This window comes from Diaphorina citri, unplaced genomic scaffold (assembly GCF_000475195.1).
Source record: "Diaphorina citri unplaced genomic scaffold, Diaci psyllid genome assembly version 1.1 scaffold13, whole genome shotgun sequence".
NCBI lineage: Eukaryota > Metazoa > Arthropoda > Insecta > Hemiptera > Psyllidae > Diaphorina > Diaphorina citri.
The window spans coordinates 262,170-278,826 of record NW_007377452.1 but is presented as its reverse complement, the minus strand read 5'-3'; the positions used below and the strand labels follow the sequence as shown (position 1 = coordinate 278,826).

Here is a 16,657-nt window from a genome sequence, read left to right as displayed (position 1 = left end):
GGAGTGGCATTTTCTCGTTATTAACGAGAGCGGAGTTATTTTTCAATAAAAATCGACAACCGGGTGGATGATGAGGTTGAAATTCCCCATTTCTTTGCCGGGAAGTTCCGCCAGTATGACTAATCCCCATGCGGAGTGTTTCGAGTCATATATGATTTCTAATCCTTGTCCCTTCCTTTTTGACCCCCGATGGTCGAACAAGATCCAAAAACTGACCAGCAAATTTCCCTATGTGGTCCGATCACCCACAACAGTATTCTAAAACGAATCAGCAAATTTCCTTGAGTTGAAGAAGATTTGTATCACATTTCATCAAAATCTGAACTTTTCTCTGAGTGAGTTCTGCAGAATCTGCGGTCCACCAAACTACTAGTACAAATGAGTTGATGATCAATCACTCCTGTGAAATATTACCTATGGAGCTCCGGAACGTCCTTCGTTTCAGTATGTGAATAACTTATTTCCATATTCAGGTTTTCATAGGATGTGATCATGTCGCTCACCAAAAATTTACATATAATTTTTTGCATAGTTCATACGAATTTTCCGCTCTTGCACATCATATGTACATTATATTCGTAATACATAAAGGAAAGTAGTTAAAATAGTTTGAATTTCAAGTTCTAACAAGGGAATCTTTAACCTCAAGTCAGGTTAATGTTCAGGATACCTATATGAGTATCCTATTCTTTAGGAACAAGTAATATTTTATTACCATGTAGGTATTGTAATTTGAACTGGTTTAAACAATTTATATTTAATTTATTTAAGCTAATTTCAAACCGCGGTATAATGAGATTGTGCCGACAGAAAGGTTGGACTTTGCACGCAACGTGCTAATTGATAGTTTTAAATTCATTATTACCTCTAATGTGTCTTGCTATTATTATTATTACCTGTAATACTAGTTTGTACAAATTTTCATTATTACTTGTATTGTGTCTTGCGGTTTTCATTTGGCGTAATAATGTAATGTGAATATTCGCCTTTAGAAAATCCTCCTTAACTTCAAGCTTAGCGGCTTGGTGAACACAACACATGATATTTATTGTATTACTCGTAAAACTAAAGAAAAAATAATAATTCAATAATTATATGAAATTAATATTATGAAAATACAAAATTTCCCCAATACCACAGAACCGTGCTTGAGCTGTGCAGTCAGATTGGTCATAATTCTGTACAAAGTACAACACATATCAAAATGAGTTTTCTTAGCAAATAGCTTCCTGGTGACTCAAAAGACACAACCCCAACCCAAAGTTGTGACTGTCGATTAGCTAAAAAAAATGAATAGATCATCCCTAAAGGGAATTTAGCTAATTACAATAAGGCGAAATTATTGCCGAGGCCAATCTCTACCATTCAATCCTGAATACATATAATCTACCTTCATGATTCATGTCACCTTTCAAATCAAGCACCTGACACCCGATGAACTTCGTAAAGGCATGTGTGAGTTGAACAAACTTTCAAAAGTGATCCAGTCATTTCTCAGAAATCATATATGACTCGAAACACTCCGCATGGGTACATTGGCCGATTAGTCATACTGGCGGAACTTCCCGGCAAAGAAATGTCAAATAAGGACCATGATGCCTTAAGGTGTATCTTAGGTCAAGATATAAACCCAACCATACATTGATTTTGTAATGGTTGGGAGGTTGTCTAAACTTTTTAATAATGAAGAACACAGGATATACTTTTGTTTCTTTTACTTAACACTGGACATTTTATTCATAAAACACATTAATAATTAATTAACAAAATTAGGACACATTCCAGGACACTTATCATACACGTGAAGAACACACAGAAGTGAGCCATCATTTCCACGTGGTGTACACCAGATGACCAGACGGAATACAACATGTGAATGTTACTTCTGGAAATATAAAAACAATGGCACAAATAGAAACTAGGTGTCTAAGGACATAGGTACCCAATATAGGTACAGACACACTATTTCTAAGGACACAGTTATATCCCTATTATGTGCCAATAGAGAACATCATTTTCAGTTGCTTGGATGAAAGTTCAATTCAGTCGGACTTGGATTTTTTTTTAGACAGGGTCTGATGAAATCTCCAATGGTCACCAGTATAGATAGAACAGGGTGTGACAAAATATTTCAGTGTATTATTCAAAAGTCAAAAGTTGTGACCATAGTCTGATGATTAAAGTAACCAGAATATTAAACATCTGAGTATAGGTACAGGTGCTATTACCAATCAGGCAAACTGAAACAAAAAGGAAACAAAAGGATTTGTTCAGTTATTGCTTAACTTACCTATTTACCTGTCAGCTCATGCTTCATTTAATAATATCCTGTAGTCAAGTAATTGGGGAACCTGCCATGATAAAGGCTTCATACTCGTATTTGTCAGTTTACTTACTTATGGGTGAGAGGAGCCAGTGGCATGAGCCAATCAGTGCTCCATCCAGCAAGGTATGGCATTAATTGGCAGCCCAAAAGCGTCTTTTTTCACTACCTTGCCATTCAGTCTTTTACCATACCTACAGATACCTTATCATGCAGTTTTTTTTCACTCTCTGACAAAAAATTGCCATGACATAATATTTCTCATCTATTTCAGTTTATCACTTGGAAAAAAAAAAAAAAAAACATCAATTTCCAGTTTGTTGGAATCAAGCGCAAAAAAATTTCAGATTATTTTTTTAACCTCTTTATTTCCTAGTGACATAAAAGGCCTTTAATAGCTCCATTATCACCTCTTAATTTATTTTTTTAAGTTTCCATTAAGTAAGATAATGCAACTTATCAAACAGAACATAAAAACTACATATACAATTACAATATGTAAATGGTATACCCATCCGTAAAAGTAATGCTTGAGCCACAGGTGGGAAAGCATTGTGCCACGTATTGGGAGAACCTACGTGGTCAAATGCTTCAATGAAGAAGAATTGTTTGATGTTTGTGACCTGTCATTAATACACGATATTCTTCCCGTACTACGTACAATTGTCCACAGTATTTAGACGCTCTGGAAAAGATCGAAGGCAAATCGAGTAATTAAGAGATGTCATATTGTTATTAATAGTTATGTATTAAGTAAATAAAAATGAAAAATTATTCAAAATTCCATCTATCACAGTTTATCACCTGATCAGGTCAAATGCTCCCTAGTGTGGGCAGCAGATGAGCACAGCCTACTGGTTGGGTGGATGAACACCCTATGTGTGTGTAATGTGAGGAAACGAAATGCTGTTGAGTTGCCATCTCGAGATTTACCGGAACACATTGTGGAACAAGGTGGGATTTTATGCAGGCCATGAAGTGGTACACACCCATAAATTGGAAATATTTTGGACCCCGGTTAAACTATTGAGGTGTAGAAACTCTTAAGCCCAGAACACCCTATGTGTGTGTAATGTGAGGAAACGAAATGCTGTTGAGTTGCCATCTCGAGATTTACCGGAACACATTGTGGAACAAGGTAAGATTTTATGCAGGCCATAAAGTGGTACACACCCATAAGTTGGAAAAATTTTGGACCCCGGTTAAACTGTTGAGGTGTAGAAACTCTTAAGCCCGTTGCATATCTAAAGCGTAGTAATGAAAAACCTGATAAACCGAACCTGTGAAAATTACAAAGACTTTTTACCACTTTCATAGGGTTAATTTTTCAGGGGACTACATGCAACCACTCTTCCAATGTGCGATGGGCCTTGTTTATAAAAATAAAATACTGTATTTTATTATGTTCTTGCCTGTATGGCAGGATATATCTAAGATTATGATATTCGTGTTGATGGATTATCTATCAATGCTGAGGATGTTGTGGTTGTGGTTGCTAATAGTATATAAGTATAGGTAGTGCTTTATTTAGACTGTCAGCTTAGAACAAGTTGTTCTATTAACAGTTCCAATGCATATCTAAAGCGTAGTAATGAAAAACCTGATAAACCGAACCTGTGAAAATTACAAAGACTTTTTACCACTTTCATAGGGTTAATTTCTCAGGGGACTACATGCAACCACTCTTCCAATGTGCGATGGGCCTTGTTTATAAAAATAAAATAGTGTATTTGATTATGTTCTTGACTGTATGGCAGGATATATCTAAGATTATGATATTTGTGTTGATGGATTATATATCAATGCTGAGGATGTTGTGGTTGCTAATAGTAGGTATATAAGTATAGGTAGTGCTTTATTTAGACTGTCAGCTTAGAACAAGTTGTTCTATTAACAGTTCCAATAGTAAGTAGTTTTATTTTAATTTTCAGTTGCCTTCATCCAGCTCGACTACATCGTGTGTGGTCTGGGGCCTCTATCAACAGATGAACTGGTGGTGTTGGGTTACTTTCCACACGATGCTGACATAGAGGACCCCGAGAGACCGCAGATTCTAGTGTACCAAACTTCTACTCGCTCGATCCTTTCCACAGACTCCTTGTCCTTGCGGGGATACGAACAGTATGCTCCCAAAGATTATCAGCTGAGTAAGTTATCCTCTGCTTTAGTTTGTAGTAATAATAGACCACATATGCACCCAACTTGGACAATAATTCAATGTACACAAGCACAAGAAATTACAGCATGGGGTGAAATTTACTTCGGGCTAGGACAATTTCTAGTAATTGGACCTATATCATAGTCAGGATGTCGCAGTCGTTTGTCAACTTTAAGTTGATCCTATTAAGGTAAAGTTTTACCCTTGATCAATGATTGAGTGTGCCTAAATCATCATGTTTAGAAGAAAAACAATTATGCTCCCAAAGATTATCAGCTGAGTAAGTTAACCTCTGCTTTAGTTTGTAGTAATAATAGACCACATATGCACCCAACTTGGACAAGGGCATTTATTTACAGCTAAACTACTGTAGTGTGTATCATGTATTTATTTATTTAGCTCTTTATCGGTTATAATTCAATGTACACAAGCACGAGAATTTACAGCATGGGGTGAAATTTACTTAGGGCTAGGACAATTTCTAGTAATTGGACCTATATCATAGTCAGGATGTCGCAGTCCTTTGTCAACTATAAGTAAATCCTATTAAGGTAAAGTTTTACCCTTGATCAATGATTGAGTGTGCCTAAATCATCATGTTTAGAAGAAAAACAATTTTCTTGTTTATTTGCAGCTGTTTGTCTCATAGATGAATCAAGGTTCACGATAGTAAGTCCCAAAGACATTGTGGTAGCAATTCCGTATGATGCGGACGACAGGGTGGAATGGCTCATAGACAACAAGTAAGTGTAGAGATGGAATGAATATGTATCTAAGCAATGGTTCAAGTTTAAGATGTTGACCGTTTGTCTATTAGTCAGCTGATCTAATTTGTATCCAAGCAACAATTTTGATTTGAGGGTGAAATTTACTTAGGGCTAGGACAATTTCTAGTAATTGGACCTATATCATAGTCAGGATGTCGCAGTCCTTTGTCAACTATAAGTTGATCCTATTAAGGTAAAGTTTTACCCTTGATCAATGATTGAGTGTGCCTAAATCATCATGTTTAGAAGAAAAACAATTTTCTTGTTTATTTGCAGCTGTTTGTCTCATAGATGAATCAAGGTTCACGATAGTAAGTCCCAAAGACATTGTGGTAGCAATTCCGTATGATGCGGACGACAGGGTGGAATGGCTCATAGACAACAAGTAAGTGTAGAGATGGAATGAATATGTATCTAAGCAATGGTTCAAGTTTAAGATGTTGACCGTTCGTCTATTAGTCAGCTGATCTAATTTGTATCCAAGCAACAATTTTGATTTGTACCCCATATGTACTAATGCTAATACTTTTTTTTTTTTCACTTCTAAAATCTGAAGACAAATCCGAAGAAAGAATGACAAAAAACCTCTTTTGCAGACCAAAATATTTGAAATTGCTTTGGCCAAAATACACTGGAAATAAGTTGTGACCAAATTAACTTTCTCTTGATCCCATTCCGTCATCTTTGAGAATAAGGAAAAAGCGCCTTAAAATTGATACCTCTTTACGTGGTATGCAATGTGCAGTTCATTTTCAAAGTAAATAGTAAACAAAACTTTTTATCACACATGGAAGTTGGAAATCCTTGACCTAGGTTGATCCCATTCCGTCATCTTTGAGAATAAGGAAAAAGCGCCTTAAAATTGATACCTACCTCTTTACGTGGTATGCAATGTGCAGTTCATTTTGAAAGTAAACAAAACTTTTTTATCAAAATATCAAAATCAAAGAAATCTCAAGAATCAAAAACTTTTTACTAGCAAAATCCCCTTTATTAGTTCTTCGTTTCAGTCTTTTGCCCTTTATCAGTTACTTTATCAATTTGTTGCTAATCTACACTTCAGTAGCCTGTGATCACTCATTTCAACACCTACCTCACTATTCCATTGTTGACGGGACTTGTGAAACACACCCCAATGGAAAATGCAGTTGAAGATAAGCAGGTAAAAGTGGGTTGGTTTGGTCAACAAACCTTTGATTCAGACAGACATTAATCAACGTACCCACCTGTGGGCCAGTCTTGATAAGATTATAATATGTGGGTTTGGGTTTGAACCTTTCGGTAGGTACTTTATTTAGACACTAAATGGAGTTACCTAGCTAATTTGTCGTTTACCTATCATTGAAAATTATGGCAAGATTAATCAACGTACCCACCTGTAGGCCAGTCTTGATAAGATTATAATATGTGGGTTTGGGTTTGAACCTTTCGGTAGGTACTTTATTTGGACACTAAATGGAGTTACCTAGCTAATTTGTCGTTTACCTATCATTGAAAATTATGGCAAGTTCTTCTGATGTACATACCTATTACCTATTACCTACCACTTGTAAATGATATTTGTGTTAAATAGGTCTGTCACTCAAGATAGGTGACTTTTCAACAAGATAACTGATTTACACATTTCATGGACACCCACTCATACCATGGACAAGCAAGTTTCTCTTTGACTTGCAAACACCGAACAATGATGCTTGGATGACAACAGAATTTTTGTTATTCCAACTGATACAAAAGCCATGGTTTTACCCTTTTCCCTTGGGTCTGTATTATAATCCTTTGTGCTAAACGATCCCTCTTTTCCTTTCAGAAAGAAACGGAAAATACCAGTAACCCAGATGAAGACAACCAAAATGAAGACAGTGGATCCGAGACATTCTCCGAGGAAGTTGAACCAAGACTCAAGTACAGGACCTCAGGGATACTACAAGCTAGATCCCCACATCTATGAGATGGTTCTGTTTGAATATCTACAGCTTGAGCCGGAGGTAAAGAACTCTGGAATGAATATGTATCTAAGCAATGGTTCAAGTTTAAGATGTTGACCGTTCGTCTATTAGTCAGCTGATCTAATTTGTATCCAAGCAACAATTTTGATTTGTACCCCATATGTACTAATGCTAATACTTTTTTTTTTTTCACTTCTAAAATCTGAAGACAAATCCGAAGAAAGAATGACAAAAAACCTCTTTTGCAGACCAAAATATTTAAAATTGCTATGGCCAAAATACACTGGAAATAAGTTGTGACCAAATTAACTTTTTCCCCTGACCTGAAATGAACCTTGTGTATTTCAGCAAATTTGAAGAAGCCATGGAAGCTGTGATAGCCAATGAGAAACAACTGCAAAGAAACAACCTGATAGATGTGGGTAGGAAATATCTGGATCATCTCTTATTCCTTCAGGAGTATGAACTGGCTGGAGAAGTATGCAAGAAAGTATTAGGTTAGTTCCTTTTTTTTATATAATTATGTAGATATTGTAGATGTTAGAAACCTGGGATACCCACTTTATTTTACAGAGGTTACCTACTTCTTCCTTTTTCTTTTTCCTTCTCTCTTCCTTTCCCTCCCCCCTCTCCCCACTCTATCCCTCTCCCCTCTCTTTTTTTAAAGGACTTTATCATTTAGCCAATGGCATTGTTACTGATGCTGCTTTTACTACCCAATTCTGTAATAATACCTCGATCCACTATCTACGAGTAATCCCCAAATGTTTGTTTTCAGGAACAAACAAGAGTCTGTGGGAGGAAGAGGTGTACAAATTTGCCCGCGTTCATGAGCTCAGAAAGATCTCTCGCTATCTACCTCAGGGATACTACAAGCTAGATCCCCACATCTATGAGATGGTTCTGTTTGAATATCTACAGCTTGAACCGGAGGTAAAGAACTCATATAAGAGTGAAAATCAAAGTCAGGTTTATATGTATACCAAAAAATCTTTTTCATTGCTTTTTCCCGTGTTCAAACGGGGTCAGCGTTTTTGAAAATCAAAGTCAGGTTTATATGTATACCAAAAAATCTTTTTCGTTGCCTTTTCCCGTGTTCAAACGGGGTCAGCGTTTTTCACCTCAGGGATACTACAAGCTAGATCCCCACATCTATGAGATGGTTCTGTTTGAATATCTACAGCTTGAGCCGGAGGTAAAGAACTCATATAAGAGTGAAAATCAAAGTCAGGTTTATATGTATACCAAAAAATCTTTTTCGTTGCCTTTTCCCGTGTTCAAACGGGGTCAGCGTTTTTCGACAGTCTCTCAATCAGCCTTGCGGTGATTGCTTTGGGCTGACATTTGGCTTTGACTACTGAGTTTCTCGTCGATTATTGTTGTGTTTAGTATGTCTGTTTGGTACGCAATAACTCTCGAACAGTTTATCCAATTTTGATGAAATTCAGCAATAATACGGATATTTCTGTTCCCTTTGGCTTTGATTGCTTTGGGCTGACATTTGGCTTTGACTACTGAGTTTCTCGTCGATTATTGTTGTATTTAGTATGTCTGTTTGGTACGCAATAACTCTCGAACAGTTTATCCAATTTTGATGAAATTCAGCAATAATGTTCGATATACGGATATTTCTGTTTGGTTTTGTTCCCTTTGGCTTTTGAATTGTCCTTTTCTAATTTCTGAGTCATGTCTGCAGTTCATTGAACTCCAAGTGTTATTTTGGTTTCCAGGGATTTCTTCAACTAGTCAAGGAGTGGCCCCCGGATTTATACAAGGTGTCCGCCATTATCAATGCAGTGCTCGAGCATATGATCAAATCTGACATGGATGATAAGGACATTATTCTAGAGGCTTTAGCCATACTTTACTCCTACAATAACAAATATGATAAAGCCTTGGCACTGTATTTGAAGTAAGTACCTATGATGTTTTAGAGGATTTGGCAATAGTTTACTCCTACAATAGCAAATCTGATAAAGCCTCAAATTTTTAATGTATCTTAAGCTGGGGGCATCATTGTTCCCAAATTCAACAATGTCCTTCCTTTTTCCTTTTACCGATCCTCAAATATGGGTTAAAGTTGTTCCAAGGGCCAATGTCCCCTAATTTACGGTATTCATTTAGTATTGATTTAATTCCGAACAATTTTCCGCCTGTTTTTATAACTAAGCAAAACTTGTTTGTTTCAGAATGCAACACAAAGCCGTGTTTGGTATGATTGAAAAGCATGACCTCTATAATGTGGTGCATGATATGATTGAACAACTTATGGACCTGGATATTGAACAAAGTATTCGTATGCTGACTGAGAAGGAAGAAACCAACAGTAGTGTGGCTATGGCCAAGTTGAAAATACCCAGCAATGTGGTTGTAGCCAAGCTGGAACATAATTCTATGTATTTGTATTTGGTAAGTATATCAAACTACTCTTGCAAAAAAAAAAAACAATTTCCAGTTTTCCAGTATGATTTGTTGGAATCAAGCGCAAGAAATTTTCAGATTATTTTGTTAACCCTTTATTTCCTAGTGACATAAAAGGCCTTTAATAGCTCCATTACCTCTTAAGTTATTTTTTTAAATTTCCATGAAGATAATGCAGCTTATCAAACAGAACATAAAAACTACATATACAATTACAATACGTAAATGGTATACCCATCCGTAAAAGTAATGCTTGAGCCACAGGTGGGAAAGCAATGCTTGTGCCACGTATTGGGAGAACCTACGTGGTCAAATGTTTCAATGAAGAAGAATTGTTTGATGTTTGTGACCTGTCATTAATACACGATATTCTTCCCGTACTACGTACAATTGTCCACAGTATTTAGACGCTCTGGAAAAGATCGAAGGCAAATCGAGTAAAAAGTACCACGGGATTTTAGTCCGGCTGTACGCGGAATAGTTGAAAATACCCAGCAATGTGGTTGTAGCCAAGCTGGAACATAATTCTATGTATTTGTATTTGGTAAGTATATCAAACTACTCTTGTAAAAAAAAAAACATCCATTTCCAGTATGATTTGTTGGAATCAAGCGCAAGAAATTTTCAGACCTCTTTATTTCCTAGTGACATAAAAGGCCTTTAATAGCTCCATTATTACCTCTTAATTTAATTTTTTAAGTTTCCATTAAGATAATGCAACTTTTCAAACAGAACATAAAAACTACATATACAATTACAATACGTAAATGGTATACCCACCGTAAAAGTAATGCTTGAGCCAGAGGTGGGAAAGCATTGTGCCACGGATTGGGAAAACCTACGTGGTCAAATGCTTCAATGAAGGAGGATTGTTTGATGTTTGTGACCTGTCATTAATACACGATATTCTTCCCGTACTACGTACAATTGTCCACAGTATTTAGATGCTCTGGAAAAGATCGAAGGCAAATCGAGTAAAAAGTACCACGGGAGTTTAGTCCGGCTGTACGCGGAATATTGTCGCGACAAACTCCTGCCCCTGCTGAGACGAAGTGATACCTATCCTATTCGAGAAGCGCTGAACATATGCAAGAGCAATAACTATGTTCCGGAGATGGTTTACTTGCTGGGTAAGTCCTCATCATCTATCTTTTACTACCATAATGTTGATTCCACCATGTACTAGTGGATTAAAAAGATTGAAAGGTTCTGATAATTCTAACACTTTTTTGGTCTATAACAGCCTATGTGCAATACAGCCAACTTCTTCTCATTCTACGGGATAGCATTCTACGACACAGACCACATGCGTCTAATGTAGCAGTTGTCTCATTGCTGCGAAATAAAAACGCCGGTGGAATACTCATCTTAAAAAAAAAAAAAAACATAAATTAATTAAAATTAAACAAATAAGGACCATGATGCCTTAAGGTGTATCTTAGGTCAAGATATAAACCCAACCATACATTGATTTTGTAATGGTTGGGAGGTTGTGACCATAGTCTGATGAAGAATGATAGGTATGTACTATGTTTTCACTTGACAAATATAGTCTGATGATTAAAGTAACCAGAATATTAAACATCTGAGTATAGGTACAGGTGCTATTACCAATCAGGCAAACTGAAACAAAAAGGAAACAAAAGGATTTGTTCAGTTATTGCTTACTTAACTTACCTATTTACCTGTCAGCTCATGCTTCATTTAATAATATCCTGTAGTCAAGTAATTGGGGAACCTGCCATGATAAAGGCACCATACTCGTATTTGTCAGTACCTTCCCTCCTTCCTTACTTACTTATTAGGTACAGGTGCTATTACCAATCAGGCAAACTGAAACAAAAAGGAAACAAAAGGATTTGTTCAGTTATTGCTTAACTTACCTATTTATCCTGTAGTCAAGTAATTGGGGAACCTGCCATGATAAAGGCACCATACTCGTATTTGTCAGTACCTTATTTATTTACTTACTTACTAAGAGGTGAGAGGAGCCAGTGGCATGAGCCAATCGGTGCTCCATCCAGCAAGGTATGGTATTAATTGGCAGCCCAAAAGCGTCTTTTTCACTACCTTGCCATTCAGTCTTTTACCATACCTACAGGACCTTATCATGCAGTTTTTTTTTTTTCACTCTCTGACAAAAAATTGCCATGACATAATATTTCCCATCTATCATAAAATTAAATCTTCTTATGCCGTTCTACAGGTAGGATCGGCAATACAAAGGAGGCTCTCAGTCTGATCATGGAACATCTGAAGGACATCCAGCAAGCCATCACGTTCTGCCAGGAACATGACGATCCAGATCTCTGGCAAGATCTTATTCAGTACGCTCTGAACAAGCCAGAATACATTACGTATCTACTGCAGAGGATAGGCATGTTTGTGGATCCGCGGATATTGGTGGAGAAAATACAGGACGGCCTGGAAATCCCGGGACTCAAATATTCCCTGGTCAAAATGATGCGGGATTATAACTTACAGGTGAGAGTTGTTAGAAAGGGGTGGTCATCACTGGTTTTATTTCGTAAAATTTAGTATTAGGGTGTCTACTAGACTGGAAAACCGGGAATTGTCAGGGAATTTCACGGAGACTGGAAAGGTCAGGGAATTTCTCAAAAAATTGACGAAAATCCAAAAAAGTCAGGGAATTTTTCAAAGCCTAAAAAAAGAATTTTCGGTCCATAAAAAAGTATGCAACCTTGAAAGGGCAACTCATATTTTCTCGAATCCGCGGATATTGGTGGAGAAAATACAGGACGGCCTGGAAATCCCGGGACTCAAATATTCCCTGGTCAAAATGATGCGGGATTATAATTTACAGGTGAGAGTTGTTAGAAAGGGGTGGTCATCACTGTTTTCATTTCGTAAAATTTAGTTCAGGGTGTCTACCAGACTGGAAAACCGGGAATTGTCAGGGAATTTCACGGAGACTGGAAAGGTCAGGGAATTATCAGGGAATTTCTCAAAAAAATTGACGAAAATCCAAAAAAGTCAGGGAATTTTTCAAAGCCTAAAAAAAAGAATTTTCGGTCCATAAAAAAGTATGCAACCTTGAAAGGGCAACTCATATTTTCTCGAAAAAATTTCGCCTGCGGCGCTGTAATTTTGTGTTTTATAGAAATGTATTAGGGGAAATTTTCAAAGCCTAAAAAATAGGAAAAGAATTTTTGGTCAGGAAAAAAAGTATGCAACCTTGAAGGGGCTACTTAAATTTTCTCGCAAAAATTTTGCCTGCGGTGCTGTAATTTTGTATAAACTGTAATATATTGGATTTTATTCCAATATTATGTATATCATTCACATATATTTTAAATAACACTGGTGATAATATGGATCCCGTTACTAAACCTTGTTCTATTGTTGTTCCATTACTTTTGATTTTGCCAATTTTAATATGTTGTACCTATTTGCCTGATCAGAGGGAAATGGCTGTAAGAAATTGACTCAGGGCCAATATTTTGAAAGAATTTGGCCTGTGGTGCAGTTATTTCATGTGCAAATGGAGTACCTAAGCCCTTTCCCTAGTGGGATGAAAAAAGATTAGAGAACTGTCAGGTCTACCTGATAGTGAGTGGCTGGCCTTAGCAAGAATCAAGGAAGAAGAAAAGTAGCCTGATGACCTGGTCACTTTTGGAAGTACTTCTCACTTCTGCGTGAGAGGAGTGAGTCCTTCCACGCATGGAACACATTATCAGGTAGACTTGATGAGCACACACACTATCAGGTAGACCTGACAGGCGGACCTGATCAGGTGTACCTGTCAGGCCTTCCTGATAGTGATTGGCTGGCTTAAGGATGTACTTTGGAGTTACGCGGGCTAAAAAGCTCAAAGTGGAAACAAAGTAGGTAAAATATTTGGATAAGAAAGGTTACTCGGAAAAGCTCGTTGAAAATTCTGTCCCACTTAAATAATTAAAAATAACAAACTTTTTGGCGACAGTAAACTTTTGAATTCAAATGTCTGAATTATATTTTTTTCTTTCAATGTTGTAGGTTTTGTCTACTTCCTCTTCCAAATGTTTTGCTTTTTTTTACCTTTTCCACATTTCATTTTCTTTTGGCACCGATTTCCTAGTTTTTCTTCTTCTTAATCTTTTTCTTACGAATGTTTTGCTTTTTTTTACCTTTTCCACATTTCATTTTCTTTTGGCACCGATTTCCTAGTTTTTCTTCTTCTTAATCTTTTTCTTACTCCGTTATTTCTGTGGGTTTCAGATATTTGCTGTGATTTTGTGTGATACTGGCATAGCACTTCTGGCTTACATGGACGGCATTACAGGAAGTCCTACCGTTACCGGTGTCATATTTGCCGTTGTGGCCGCAGCTGGGTCTTCAATTTACAAGGTACTTGTTTGCTTTTTAACTTTACTAATGCTATCTATGTTCATTGGGGTACTCAATATACCAATCCGCAGCTGGGTCTTCAATTTACAAGGTACTTGTTTGCTTTTTAATTTTACTAATACTATCTATGTTCATTGGGGTACTCAATATACCCCAATGTGACCTGATGAGCACACACACACACTATCAGGTAGACGTGAGAGGTACGGCTAAAAAGGTCCGTCTGTCAGGTCTACCTGATAGTGAGTGGCTGGCCTTAGCAAGAATCAAGGAAGAAGAAAAGTAGCCTGATGACCTGGTCACTTTTGGAACTACTTCTCACTTCTGCGTGAGAGGAGTGAGTCCTTCCACGAATGGAACACACACACTATCAGGTAGACCTGACAGGCGGACCTGATCAGGTGTACCTGTCAGGCCTTCCTGATAGTGATTGGCTGGCTTAAGGATCTACTTTGGAGTTACGCGGGCTAAAAAGCTCAAAGTGGAAACAAAGTAGGTAAAGTATTTGCATAAGAAAGGTTACTCGGAAAAGCTCGTTGAAAATTCTGTCCCACTTAAATAATGCAGTGGGAAGAATTGCCTTGGATACCTTTGATTGCCGCGAGCTCTCTGTCTTTAGGTAACTAAACTCGTTTTTGCTCAATACAAACCTAGCTCAGTTTTATGATTGTCTACAATTTTTTGATTTTTTTTTTTTTTTTGAACAATCAGAGATTTCCTCTCAAATTTTTTCATTTGTAAGCGTATATTTTCTTTTTTGCTCCCGAAGTACCCTCTTTTTTCAAAGTACCTACATGTTATGCTTCAGATTAAATGCTAAATGAACGAGATCGAGTTAATTTTTGTTACTTGCATAAATAATAATACATCCCTTTGGGTGGAAATCTCTCCCCTCCCTCCTCCTCCTCCTCTTCTTCCTTCCCCTCCGTCCCTAGTCTTCCTCCTTTTCCTCCTCCTCTTCTTAAATGAACGAGATCGAGTTAATTTTTGTTACTTGCATAAATAATAATACATCCCTTTGGGTGGAAATCTCTCCCCTCCCTCCTCCTCTTCTTCCTTCCCCTCCGTCCCTAATCTTCCTCCTTTTCCTCCTCCTCTTCCTTCTCCTTTCCCTCATCTTCCTCTCCACTTTCTGTCTCGTTAAGTAACTGTGAGTCGCAGACTCTTGAAAGCGCGCAAGCTCCAATTTTTCATGCTATTGTACTATTGATGTAAAACGAATTCTTTAGTGGCGAAGCTTGGAATACTGGGTCATGAGATTGTGGTACATTGAAACTGTTGTTCTTGCGATGGTTTTCAAGTTATTCTGATTTCGTTACCTAAATACCTATTTGCAAACATTTTGACGAAAGAATAAAATGGACATTCAATAGATGTTATCATAAATTGAATGTGCCGAGGCAGGTAAAAGTTGTTCTATAGATCTATACCTACTTACAAGGAGCTTAAATTTTATTATTTTGTTTACTTACTTATTATGCAGTTTTTTTGGTATTATTTGGTCTCTTTTTACTAAAGTGATTTTGAGCTAAAACCATATCATTGTACCTTTTATTATTTTTATTTATCTTATTTTTGAGAGAAGGTTGTTAGTCACTGACTTTCGACTTTTCTTTTTCGGCAGATAATGGTTGAGGCGCTCGTTTAGTAGATGGAATGGACTGCTAGGGGTAAATTGATTTTTCAGCCCTATCCGGGTAGGATAAACAATTAAACAAGGTTAACTTAAGTATTACATTATCTCATTCCAGGTAGCGTGAGCTAAAACCATATCATTGTACCTTTTATTATTTTTATTTATCTTATTTTTGAGAGAAGGTTGTTAGTCACTGACTTTCGACTTTTTTTTTCGGCAGATAATGGTTGAGGCGCTCGTTTAGTAGATGGAATGGACTGCTAGGGGTAAATTGATTTTTCAGTCCTATTCGGGTAGGATAAACAATTAAACAAGGTTAACTTAAGTATTACATTATCTCATTCCAGGTAGCATTTAAGAAAACATTTGGAGATGCCAACTACGGCCAAGTCGCTTTGTTCTTCACTCTGATTGGTCTTATTAACGCAGCACTACTGTGGCCTCTCTGTGTTGGCCTGTACTTTGCCCGCATTGAAACGTTTCAGTGGGAAGAATTGCCTTGGATACCTTTGATTGCCGCGAGCTCTCTGTCTTTAGGTAACTAAACTCGTTTTTGCTCAATACAAACCTAGCCTCATTTTATGATTGTCTACAATTTTTTGATTTGTTTTTTTTTTCAAACAATCAGAGATTTTCCTCCTCAAATTTTATTTCATTTGTAAGCGTATATTTTCTTTTTTGCTTCGCCAAGTACCCTCTTTATTTCAAAGTCCTACGATGTTAGCTTCAGATTAAATGGCAAATTTAAAAATTTTGAAAGAATCTTGTAAACAAAAATCTTATATTATGTATTTCATTACAATTTTCAGGTCCACTTACTGGGTAACTTTAGCGTAGTTACTCACCGTATGATCTGTTTCACTTACACTGGGCTCATTACTGCTGCTACCTGTTATCTGCTGGTAAGTCATTTCAAATTAGCATAATGGGACTGGGAGTGTTGTACATTACATTGAAATGGGGGTCTTTTCCCCGTAAGCTTTATTTTATAAGCGGAGTGCCTATTTCTTGCTGTTCCCCACAGCTGTAGGACGTCGGTTGCTGTATGGCGCCCAG

The 16,657-nt window shown here is 37.1% G+C and overlaps 2 protein-coding genes across 2 annotated transcripts in view; one reads left to right on the top strand and one right to left on the bottom strand.

Moving 5' to 3' along the window:
• The window catches only part of LOC103506924 (sialin-like), a 157,283-nt gene that overhangs the window by 27,100 nt on the left and 113,526 nt on the right, over positions 1–16,657 (bottom strand). The window lies entirely within an intron of this gene.
• Positions 2,191–16,657, top strand: part of LOC103506943 (vacuolar protein sorting-associated protein 41 homolog) — an 86,665-nt gene continuing 72,198 nt past the window's right edge. Inside the window, exons 1-10 of the mRNA XM_026821808.1 lie at positions 2,191–2,212; positions 3,120–3,277; positions 4,255–4,470; positions 5,116–5,224; positions 7,546–7,694; positions 7,976–8,130; positions 8,928–9,109; positions 9,387–9,606; positions 10,556–10,748; positions 11,825–12,102. Coding sequence (XP_026677609.1) covers positions 3,190–3,277; positions 4,255–4,470; positions 5,116–5,224; positions 7,546–7,694; positions 7,976–8,130; positions 8,928–9,109; positions 9,387–9,606; positions 10,556–10,748; positions 11,825–12,102 — 1,590 coding nt within the window. The 5' untranslated portion in view covers positions 2,191–2,212; positions 3,120–3,189. The remainder of the gene's footprint in view (positions 2,213–3,119; positions 3,278–4,254; positions 4,471–5,115; positions 5,225–7,545; positions 7,695–7,975; positions 8,131–8,927; positions 9,110–9,386; positions 9,607–10,555; positions 10,749–11,824; positions 12,103–16,657) is intronic.